The following is a 12,018-nucleotide window of genomic DNA, read 5'->3' on the forward strand; positions in this document are numbered from 1 at the left end:
CCAGATCTTGTCCTGACCTCCAGAGTTCCCCTTATGTGCCATTTCTTAATGACATTTCAGACAGTGGAAATTGCAAGCTGGAAGCACTTTGATATCTTTTTATAGCCTTCCCCTGCTTTGTAGGCATCAATTAGTTGAATTTTTCTGAACCTCAGTCAGTTTCTCAGCTTATGGTTGCTGAGTATTACCACAAGGTTTGAAAAGTTGTTGGCTGACACTTCCTAATCACAGTTCTTGACCTGCCTTATAAGTGAGTCGATTAAGGTCTAACAATTAAAAGAAGTTCTGAAGCTTTGCAAGTAGACGGCTGCTAAAACTTGCAACATTATTTCATGTTATTTTATCCCTGATTTCAAGTTGTGCATTAACATAATCAAAAGCATTACAGAGCCCAAATCAACCTAGTGTTTCAAATGAACAGTGCTCCAGAGAGTCCGCTTTAAACTGGTACAGTGTTGTCATAATGGGCAGTTAACGAGGATCAAAGTTGTATCAAATATTTCCTGGTGTGTTTATTGTTAGTCCTTTTACAAAAGGAGTCATGTACATTTCCCACAATGCCGGTAATTCAAAGACTCAAGTGTATAATGCCAGGATTTAACAAAATGTACAGTAAGCTTGCTTGTTGACTTTCCCAGAGTCAGATGAGGATTCAGTTTCTGGCTCATTTTCATTTCTCTTCGCTGTAGCGCCTTTATGTCTTTTCACTTCAATAAAATATGTAGAAATCTGTGGAAAACAGGGGAGCCCAAACTTTTACATCCAACTATATATAAGGAAGAGTGTGGTTTAACTATAGACTTTGAGAGCTATTGAAAATACTCTTAATGCATCTCTGGCAAATCAAGCGAAATGAAACGTCAGAGAAAAAAGGGAGGATATCCTCGAATTGAATTTTGAGAACTCTAAGTAAAAACTCTGCTTGTTATAACCCTCTTCACAGATTTAGCATCTTAAGTCTTTTACTCTCCACTGCATAAAGGGGCAAATTTTTCACCCTCGGAAATATATACTGTATTGGATTATAAAGTATTGAAAAAGGAAACGCAATATGTGCAAGAGATGTCAAGTGACATTTTTCTGATTGCACTCGACTTTAACGTAGTCCTTTATCCAAATATTAGTAAGAGCTATTTTACAGGGCTAAAATACTGCACACACAGCTGAGGCAGTGCCTTCAGGAGTAAATAACACCGAATGCTGCTTAGAGACATCTGAACCCGACAGAAAAAGACTTTCCCCCTTCACGCAGCTTCTGTTTCCTCATGTTAGAAAAGCTGGAAGTCCTGAGCTGCGAGATTGAAAGGTAAGGAGATTTCAAACTGCGATTTAGTCCCGTTTCCTGATGCAAAATGCTGTTCTGTTTGGAAGCGGGCAGATGTGCACAAAGATGACAACTAAAGATTACCACAGATTGGTGAGCTGGAAAGATCAGTGGAGCTTTATTTTGGCACCCATGACATGTTTAACTGGCTCAAGCCATCAATAAAACGTATAAAGTCATCTCAGTGGAACCTTTAAGAACTCTACTTTAATAAAGTTGGGAAATATCACTTTAATGACTTCATCAAAATGAGTTAATGAGATTAAAAATCCCTTCCATGTGTCTGAAAACACATTTTAAAATAACAATTTGTCTGATAGGTTTCTTTTTCTCATAAAACAGTTAAATTACTGATATAAATCGCTAAACTAACATGTACAAAAAAGTAACAAATACACTCCTTTTCTTTAAAAAGTTGAATTATTGGATGCTTCCACGATTATCACTAAAGAATCGTTCTTAGTGTTTGTGCAATCCGAGCTTCAGTTTTCATATCACGCTTGTGTAGACTGGCTTAGAAAGCCACCATTTCTCGAATCTTACTCGTAGGTACAACTTCTGCTTACAGGTGAGTCCAGTGAAAGCTTCCACTTTCAGAAGAATTTGATACTTACAGACTGTTGTGAAACTTGCATAAATATATACATTATATACATAAATCATGCTGAATAGTGAAGGCTGAAAAAAATATCCCTACAAGAAATGTTGACAAAAACATACATAATACATGAACATCGTTTGAAATAACACATTGAAGGTTTGGTGCCAGATGAAGGCTTCCAGCGACAGAATGACCAAAGAAAGGGAACGCAGATTCCCCAGAGGTGATGATATTAGTTTTTGACTGAAATAAAAGCTAAGCAGCACATTTCAGATCTTGAAACACATTTTATTAGGAACCTAATGTATTCAGGAGGGCATGCTTTCTCTCATCTGACTTCACTTTGGTTCTGAAAAATGTGAAATATACACGATCGAGGTGCTGATTACATGCTGAGAGGCTCTGAAAAGCATTCTCCAAGTAGGAAAACATTACAGCGTCTTCTATCCCAGACATAATTTTACTACAGCAAATTCAGGGGACTCTTGAAAAAAAAAAAGTATATAATCTATACACCAAAAAACCAAGACTGCACCCTTAAAACAAACAATGAAAAAGCCCTGAATTGAGTGACTAAACTATAACCACACAAATGTAAAACACATAAAATTAATTGAAATTTTAACGCAGATAAATATTCTTTGTCTCTATTAATATCTAACATCTTATATTTCAAAATATGTAATCAACACCAACAATGCAAGCCTTATTATTCAGCCGAGCTGCAATCAAATGTGGGTCTACATGTGACAACAGAGTCTGCAGTCCCGAAATTCCATACACTGTAATTACAGGGTTATTTGCGGAGCTCTGCTTCATCTTGTAAGAATTATTTTTTTTGTCAGACATAGTTAAAAAGTAAATTTGGCCTTGCATAAACTGTTTATGAATGCAGTCATCCCGGAAAACCTCGGCGGAAACTTGGTGGGATTTTTACGATCTTCTAAATTTATATTATACGGCAACATCTGTCTACAATTATAAACTTCGTTTTGGACGTTTACTTCAATTCCAGCATTTGCATATCAACACATAACAAGAGTCAACATCCATAAAGTGAGGAATAAAATATCAGAATTGTAATATTTGATATGATTGTTCCAGTGTTTCAGGTTTTAAATCAAAGCTAGAACTATTACACGAAAGCTTTTGGTGTGTGCATGCTTTTGCAGGAGTAAACATCCATGCAGTTTAACACGCAACACACAGAGAGGTGCTACTGCTTATAAAGTCCTTTTACACCACTCTAAAAGCATAATTCTCTTTCTGCTGATTTGAGTATGCTTACTTTATCATTCTCAATGGTAAAAAAATAAATAAATAAAAATCCAAGCATGAGCTCTGGAATGTGAAGGTCAAAAATCAAAGCCACTTCACAACAACATGCCTCAACAGTACCAAACATGTCATCAGAAGAGATCATAAACCATGAAATAGAAGCATTAGTCCCATTATCCAGGAAATTGCCTCCCTAGCTTCACAATCTTCACATTCTATATTACAGCCTATATAAATGGAAATGCATTTACAGCTTATTTGGATGAACACCTCTATGTTTTAAAAAAAAACATAAAACAGAAACATCTCCTTTAGGGCTAAAACCAGCCTTCGACCTGACCGAAAATAACTACCTTAAGGTCAATGTATGGGCTATGATGCTACAAAGTCTATTAATACTTGAAGTCTATTGGGTATCTGAATCTTATCAGGCTTTGGCCCCACAGATAAAAACTCTGCTCGATATTCCACTAGGTTACTCACATTACAACGGCCTCTTACACCACAAGGTCATTTCAAGTCCCAGAAGTCTCCTTATCTCTATACTCTGGTGTATTGCACTGAATGAATGTGTGTGTGTCCCACCAATAAAAACGTGTGTGTGTGTGTGTGTCGTCACTGAGACGGTGGTTACATAAACAACTCAATATGTTTAAAAGATAAATAATCATGTACTCAAACCATTTAAATGCAATCATATTTATTTTGTTGTTTAGCCACATAAAAAAGGCTCAGATTGCAGTTGGCTCTTCACAGAAGAAGCTACATTCTTCACTAAAATGTGAAAGCAGAACACACATAAACCGCCTAGTAGTAGACTACATGATGTTGGGGGAAGAACTACATCACTGACCAGGATATTTAAAAAAAAAATCTTCAAACATTTGTCACCCATTTAAGAATAAAATGATATATATAAAAAAAAAACATTGACATGATTGGTGCGATTTACAGCATTTTGACACTCAAGTTGACACTCAAATATTATATATATGTAAAGCTAGGATAACGTGTACAATTAACCTACAGATTTTTCTAACACAAGTCACTCAAATATTTTGGGTAGATAATTTTGTGATGTAATAAATATATTACCTTAATTTAATTTCAATGAAAAATACACATGTACGTCTTCTCTAATTTAAAAATATCTAATCTGAAAAATAAATGAATTTTAATTTGTTAGGATTTTTTAAACGAGTGTCTATAATTTGGAAGGACTTTCTTTAAAAGCACAAAAAAGCAAAAACAAGAAATAAACAACATTTAAATCACTTAGCTTGAGAAACTACATCACAGCAGAGCGTACTGAAAAATATACCAGTAAATGCACACATATGAAAAAAAAAAAATCATTGTTTTTAGTCAAATTTTTGTTGTTAAATAAAAAAGGTAAGTTCTCACTAAAATGTGTTGCATAGTCAATACATCTTTTTTTTCTGGCAGATTATATTAACTATACAGCAAAAGCTAAAGGAAAACATGTGAAAAACAAAACAAAACAAAGAACAACTAAAGGAGCAAATAGTTTGTATCCTTATCTGCACAACTGCTGGACCAACAGGAGAATCAACCAATCAGTTCCACAGTGTGTTCAGTGGAGTGAGATGAGCTGATGCTGTCCAGCTACCCATAAACCTCTCCGTTCTGCTTATTAAGGGTGCAGATGCAGAACAGTGGAGTGGCAAATCAGAGAGGACAAACGCTGTCCCAGGTCCCATTATTAACATACAGCACCAGATTCTAGTGTCCAGTTTCTGGGTTTACGGTAAACCCAGTTCAACTCCAGTACAACCAGTTTAATCCCAGCAGGGGGCGCAGGAGCCCAGCCTCCCTCTTCGAGAATATTCCCCAGTTCCTCCGAAAATGCCTTTTGTTTCAAAATCTAATTAGTTAAAAAAGTAGAACACATGTGTCTCGATCACGTCAGAAACGAGGCAATGAAGGATCATTCAGGTATTTGCGCATAGCAAAGTACAGCATGTCAGAACAAAGTAAAGAAGTCACCAGCTAACTAGTGACCTCTAACCTGAGCCGCTAAGTACAGTAGTATGTGTTTATTTGGCCACTTTTCACCAGGTTGAAAATGAGAAACAAAACAAGAAACAAAGAAAAACTTGGTACGGGTCCAGACTGACTCATTATTCCTCTGAAATCAGACTGGGATATGAGTCTTACAGTCAGGCTTAGCTGTAGAATTGATATTAAGTGGTATTACTTACACAACAGGTAGGAAAACAAAATAATCAGAAATGAATCATTGTGATTCATAATGTCAGTTCCTGTCTCACCGTGGCCCCGTTTTGGAGAAGATGTCCGATTCTTTCCAGATTTTCACACGTAAACAGCCACGAGGCAATAAGTGTCATTTTGCAATAGCTTAGCAAATATGGCATTGTGTAATTCACAAGTAGTGCAGAGGCGTACTTGTACGCCACATTCCCACGGAGAACTGGTGGGAGGTCAGCGATGAGGACGGACAGTTCAGGTAGTCAACAGGAGCACGATGAGGAGGAGCGGCGGTGACGCTGTCCTGAGTGAGGATCCACTACTTAGAGGTACGGTTTCTGAAACAGAGATGTATGAAAAATCTTCAACTCATACACGACATATACACAAATTTGCTCAAATCTGTTTTCTAAGATTTGGGCTTGTCCTTGCTTTTCAAGAGAGATCTAAACAGTGACAGGATATGATGTTAATTCAGATACCAACTCGTCTTCAAATTAATAGCAACAGTTTTGCAAAGCCTCTGGGTTTTCTGAGTAGCACTAGATGAACTGACTGGCTTAAACAAAGCCCTGACCCCAACCCCATTAAACACTTTTAGGTCAAACTGGAGCACTGATTGTGTTTTACATCTTGTCAACTAACATCAGCGCCACAAATCACTAATGCCCTTGTGGTCGAATTGGTTAAAATCTCTTTGTGGAAACTTCCCAGGCCAGTGGAGGCTGGTAAAGCGACACATCAATGTCCATTAATTCAGCAATCGCTTTTGTTCCACTTCTTTTGACTTGTTTATCTTACGTTTAAAGCGTGTTTGAACATTGCAGTAAATGAGAGAAGACACAGAGGTGCGACCTGTCTGTTAATCGTGTAAGCATGCACATATGGCGGAAAGATTGTAAGTAACTCCAGTTTAAGACGTTGCATCTCACCTTGTTTTTGTTTTGAACCTTCTGATGCTGGAATAAGCAAGTGGGATGGGGGGTGGGGGTGGGAGAGAAAAGATTTAGATAAAGTTGAGGCAAAGAAACAAGTTGCTGATTAGTCATTTTTTCCATGCTTAACTTTCTCAATAAAGCTGCTGCTTTGTGGAACAAGAGGAGCAAGAAACAGACAAATGACCAGGGGAAGGTATTTACCATTACTCAAAGACTAACGCCATGAAAAATGAGTACTGACTGGCTGTGCAACCCTAAATATGTCCCCTATGCAAATTCTTCTAAAGGTCGGATAAAAAAAGAGCTTGAGAAGCATGGCAACAGGAAAAGATAGTGTTATGTAAATTAGAAAGAGTAAGAATGATCAAAATTATACAGAGGGGATACAGGAAATGAAAAAGAGGGAGGGAAAAATAAAAGAAAATTCAAAATGACAGAGCGAAACCAAGAAGTGGACAGAAGATGAAAGGGAGAGCAGTGGAGACTCGAGTGAGAAAGTACGGCACAAAAAAAAAAAAAAAAGAAGGTTGGAAAGATTGAAACAAGGTCAGACAGAGAGAAAAGGGAGGGAGAGAAAGAGACGGGATAAGAGGCTGTTTGTGTCTGGGCGTCACTTTCTCAGCAGGAGGGGGACTAAAAGGAAATAATGGAGGGAAGAATGGAGGATGCTATGATGCAGGAACAGGGAGGGCTCAAAGAAAGGACAAAAAAAATACAGGTAGTGGGGCTGAAAACGGTTAAAAATCCCTCCTGATAGAGAAGCGCCATATAATACCAGTGAGAGCGTACAGAGGGTCAGGGAACGAGGATGAGCTTGCACAATTGCAGGTGTTATTAAATGAATCTATGGCCTTGAACCAACCTCGGAGAACTGCAACCCTGAACGCTCACAAGACACAAACTGCATTTATTTCCTGGAGATGTAACCGTAACTTAACTGCTTGTGTGCACCCATAAGGAAGACGCGTCCCCATAACGTGACTGCAGATTTCAGACCCCACAACATTAATAATACCTGCACCACACACACACACACACACACACACACACGCACAATGTGTATCGATGATGCCAGGATAACTAACGCTATATCCCACAGTTTCTTCCTGTGTGACTGTTGTGCTGACACAAGTCACTACATTATTTCTGTGCGAACAGTGACCATCTAAGGGTTAACAAAGGATTAGAGGTCTGGGCCTTGTGCAGAGCTTGTGTGAGTATGTGTGTGTAAGTGTGTGAGAAACAGCGGGAACCCCCCCCCCAAAAGCAAACAGACAAAAGTAGCAGAGAGTTCCTATCTAAACGGCCTTTCTGCGCTCCATGAAAATGTTCTCAAAATTGTTTATTTAAAATATGTACAATAAAAATATTTAAACGCATTTCAAGGACCACAAATTGCTTCTCAACTTGAAATTGTACAATGAAAATATATTAATATCTTTATATAGGTGGACATTTGGATGGGAAAGCTTATTCATGTTAGTTTTTAAAAAAATAAAACCTGTATTTTAAGAGTAAAACTTCTCAACGGTACACTAACAGTTAGCGTTACGTGTAACTCGCACATAATGCGCAGGTGGAAAATAAAATTTGCTCATAAATGCCTTGTGTTTGCCCGGGTGTGTTTGATATGTGTGTTTTGATCCGACTTTAATCACATCATTTGCGCAGAAGCCGAATGTTCGGACATTCGTTTGTGTCAACATCACAATTATGGTCATGGCGAGCCCCCCGCGACAAAATGGTGCCCATGGTGGCGTGACTGCAAGAAGAGTGCCCTCTCTGCACTGCAGTCAGAAACAAGCCGCATGTGTAACTGTACATGCACAACCATGGTTAAGTGAATGTGTGTGTATGGCGGTGGAAATGTGTGTGTGTGTGTGTGTGTGTTCTTCAGTCAGCATAACGCCCCACTGCAGAGACAGACAATGTTCCACCATCCCACCTCTCCTCTCATGCCGCCATTTTACACGAGCAGGAGGTAACGTTAACCAAATCTGATTTTTAATCGCTTAACTGAAAAACAAAAATAAAATCGCGAACGAATAACGAAACGCGCAAATCGATGAAGACGGGGAAAGTCCATTTTGAGTCCGAAGTTCGGGATCCGAGCGAGCTCGGCTGGGCGAGCGGTTTGTGCACGTCGCTGTTCGAGTCTTGTCCCTGAGTATAATGAGTTCAGAGGGTACAAAGGTATTTGGGCGGGAGGGGGTTAAGGAGGGCACTGGAGTAAGAAATTAGAAAAAAAAATGGATGGAAAAAAGGGAGAAAGAAAGTGGGGAAAATGGTGAAGCTCTGTAAACTGAAATGAATGTAACGGACTGCTCACAGCAGGAGAACGGCAGAAAAAAAGGGAAGAGAGACAGAGAGAGAAAGGGAATCAATTAGAGAGAGAGGAGAGTTGGTCTGTAATGGTTTCTCACAGTAGGACGGCTGAAAAACAGAAAGGCAGCGAGACAGAGTGACAAGAAGAACAAGAGAGATAAACACAACAGGATGAGTTTTAGGGAAAAAGTTGCAGCGTAACAACAACAAAAAAAAAAAAAAAAAGGTGAGCGTAGAGTAAGAGGCAAAGCGAGCCAATGAAAGATGCAATTGAGGGCTGCAGGGCGCCACAGATTTCACACGACAGCAGTCTGCTGATGCCGATTCAAAGCCCTGTTTTCTGATGCAACACAGGCTTTCAGCAAAGTCCTTTCTCTTGTGTGATTCCTGACAGTTTTGCTCAATTAAACATCACATCATCACACACATCGCTGTGCTAAAATTCAGAACCGAAGCCTAAAGAGCCGAAACACGCTTTACAACACGACAAAAAACAAGTTAGGGAAACAACGTCGCGGAGAGCCATGTGTGCACAACATCATTAGGAGCCTCCCGTGTCAACGAGTCTGCCCTGCCTACTTTGTTGTGTTCTTCGGTTAAATTAAGGCGATAAACACACATTCACACACTGGAGAGGAGATCGAGGGACCGGAGAGTGGTAGCTGACCTTGGAGCAATGACAGCGTACCTGATGGACTCGCTCACTGTCACCACTCTGTCCTTCAGTCGTGTTGTGAGGCAGTGGGTCATTTTGTGTGTGTGTGTGCACTCCTATAATAAATTCAAACACCCATAACAGGGGCATCCCCGTATTGAACTTTTAATTATATGGGCTTCTTTCTGTAAAAAGAGGAGGAGGAGGGAGGGAGGTGCGTGTTTTGAAGTTTAGATAAGAGATGTAGCTGAAGGACAGGAGCTGCCATCACCAGCGGCCACACACACACACACACACACACACTCAGCGAGTATAAAGGCACTGTGTGCCCTGCTGCCATGCTACCTGTCAGATAAAAGGGAACCTGAGCAGGAAGGAACTAGGGAGTATGCGAGGTGTTACCACAGGGAACAACACAACAACAGCTGTGGTAAACCGCCACTAATGGACAGCCAAAGAGAGAAAGAGAAATCCTACAACTCTCCTTCATCTCCTCTCTCATCCATCTAATTTGCTCCCATCTCGCCGGCCTCATGCATTCTCATCCCAACGCACTCGCCGCACAGCGTGTGCGTGACAGAGATGGAGCGAAGAAGAGAAACGGGAAGACGGGGAGTCGGTGAATAACTGTAGATATGGAGATACAACAAAGAGATAGAGAGAACACGGGAAAGATAGGGGAGGTGGAGTGGGGCGGGGTCTGGGGGGGTGGGGTGGGAGAGTCGGGTGGAGGACATGTAAGACACTGCTATGGATGGTGCCTAGATTAGTTTTGCTCCAGTAGCGAAAGATCATAAAAAATGAGGAAGGGAGGAGAGAGCTGAAGAGACAGAGAGAAGGGGGGGATTAGTGCCACTTCAGGAATGACAGAAGACTGAAGAAAGAAAGAGCAGGAGGTTGGAGTAGTGGGGGGAGTCAAAGACAAGGAGACGGAGATCCTGAAATTTAGTCGGGATTAGTTTTGGTTAAGAAATAGGATGAGAGGCTGAGAGGGGAAAAAATGAGACAAGGAACAGTACATTGACATATGTGTATCTTTGAAGGGGAAGTCTTTCTGCTATGAAGTAAATAGATTCTTACAGTAAAGTCAAACTCATGTCTCCCTGCATGCACGATCCAGGTGATTGCAAATATTTTGATTATTTTTGGCTCAGACGGGCTGATCAGGGAAAAGCTGTCAGAAGGTCAAGACTGCATTAGCATTTTCTCACTGAACAACTATCTGTGGTATTTCTAATTAATGACAGCAGGATAATTAGCATATAAAAAAAGTCATCAGCCTTCATTCTGGTAATAACGCAGCAAATTACTCCCCGTATCACCAGGACGGTGAGAACCATTCGGAGACGGCCGGAGCTCCTTTTATTCCACTTTAATTGTCTTCTCTTTTTTTTCCCAAACTGATGAATTTAGTCAGTGCTGATTGATTAGACAACCACGACACCAGTTTCTTTAGTACAAGTGCGTGTTAGCGCAACAAACCCCCTGCAGATAACACTGGGATGGGAACTGGGACGGGCGTCTGAGACACGCATGTGGGCGTATACACACACACACACTTACACTTGTACAAATTGAACTCCAGAAGAATGCACGCAAAGGCCCATAGATGCAGAAACCCACCAAAACAAAAAAAAAAGCGCACTTGGTAGTACACATAGAAAGGCTCCCACGCACACACTGACAACTATACAGGGATTCCCACTGTGACTGGGCAACATTCCCAACCGGAATGGGCAGCTCACTGGACTGGAAGACTAACATTACTCCAGGCGGGCTCTGGATTAGATCAACTCTGGGAATTTCAGATGGGGACAGAGTGATTGAGAGAGAATGAGGAAGGTAGTTTTAAAAAAAGAGAGCGAGGGAGAGAGTAGGGGAGGGGTAAAATGTGTTTTAGAAGATGTTGTCTCATTTATATGGTAAAGATAAATATTTTGAAGCATACAGATGCGTTAGGTTTCAATGATTACGGCACAAATTTTTAAAAAAGAGAAAAGAGAAGAAAGCAGAAGGTACTTTAGAGGGGATAAGCAGAAGTCTAAACATGATGCTATACAGCCCATGTAGCAGAGATGTGAGAGGCAGAGAAAAGAGTGTCTTGGTGTACAAAGTGGGGCGGGGGTGAGCATGAAAGAAACAACAGATGAAAAGAGGAGTGTACTCACTGGGCGCACAGCACACTGTGACGCGCAACTTCATACATGGCAGAGGAGGGCCTTCATCTGTGGGTAGAGCTGGAAAGAACAAGGAAAAGAAAAAATGTAAATAAGCTTCACACTTAATAAATCCAACAATCGGTTAGCCAATATTAAAAAAAATGTAATTAACACTTGCTGAATGAAACTCTTCCAAAACAGAAATGTACTCTTTGAGAAGTCCTGTGCTCCTGCTGGTGAATTCATATTATAAGCTTAAGGAACAGCAAGGTTATTTATTTAGGTTTTCTGTTTTAACCATATCAATAACTCATGACATCTCCCCCCAAAAAACACTCCCTGTGTGTACTCATCACACTCATCTACACAACTAAATAAAAAACAATGCGACACAATCGAGAGTGCAACCATTACAGAACGCAACACTTTCAATCCACTCAGATTATGGCTCACATGGGAACACAGGCAAACATCAGCGGTATTACCTGCCACTCTAACGCTGCTTTTGC

The 12,018-nt window shown here is 40.3% G+C and overlaps 1 protein-coding gene across 2 annotated transcripts in view; it reads right to left on the minus strand.

Moving 5' to 3' along the window:
• Positions 1 to 3,811: 3,811 nt before the first annotated feature.
• Positions 3,812 to 12,018, minus strand: part of efna4 (ephrin A4) — a 33,691-nt gene continuing 25,484 nt past the window's right edge. Inside the window, exons 3-5 of one of the 2 annotated variants that reach the window (XM_085473894.1) lie at positions 11,519 to 11,587; positions 6,365 to 6,391; positions 3,812 to 5,770 (exon numbers count right to left, since the gene is read on the minus strand). In XM_085473894.1, the coding sequence (XP_085330020.1) occupies positions 5,688 to 5,770; positions 6,365 to 6,391; positions 11,519 to 11,587 (179 nt within the window). In that variant the 3' untranslated portion in view covers positions 3,812 to 5,687. The remainder of the gene's footprint in view (positions 5,771 to 6,364; positions 6,392 to 11,518; positions 11,588 to 12,018) is intronic. The other variant, XM_085473895.1, reaches the window with a different exon arrangement.

Source organism: Copadichromis virginalis, linkage group LG11 (assembly GCF_057382275.1).
Source record: "Copadichromis virginalis isolate Kocher_CV1m ecotype Utaka linkage group LG11, C_Virginalis_male_GT1.1, whole genome shotgun sequence".
NCBI lineage: Eukaryota > Metazoa > Chordata > Actinopteri > Cichliformes > Cichlidae > Copadichromis > Copadichromis virginalis.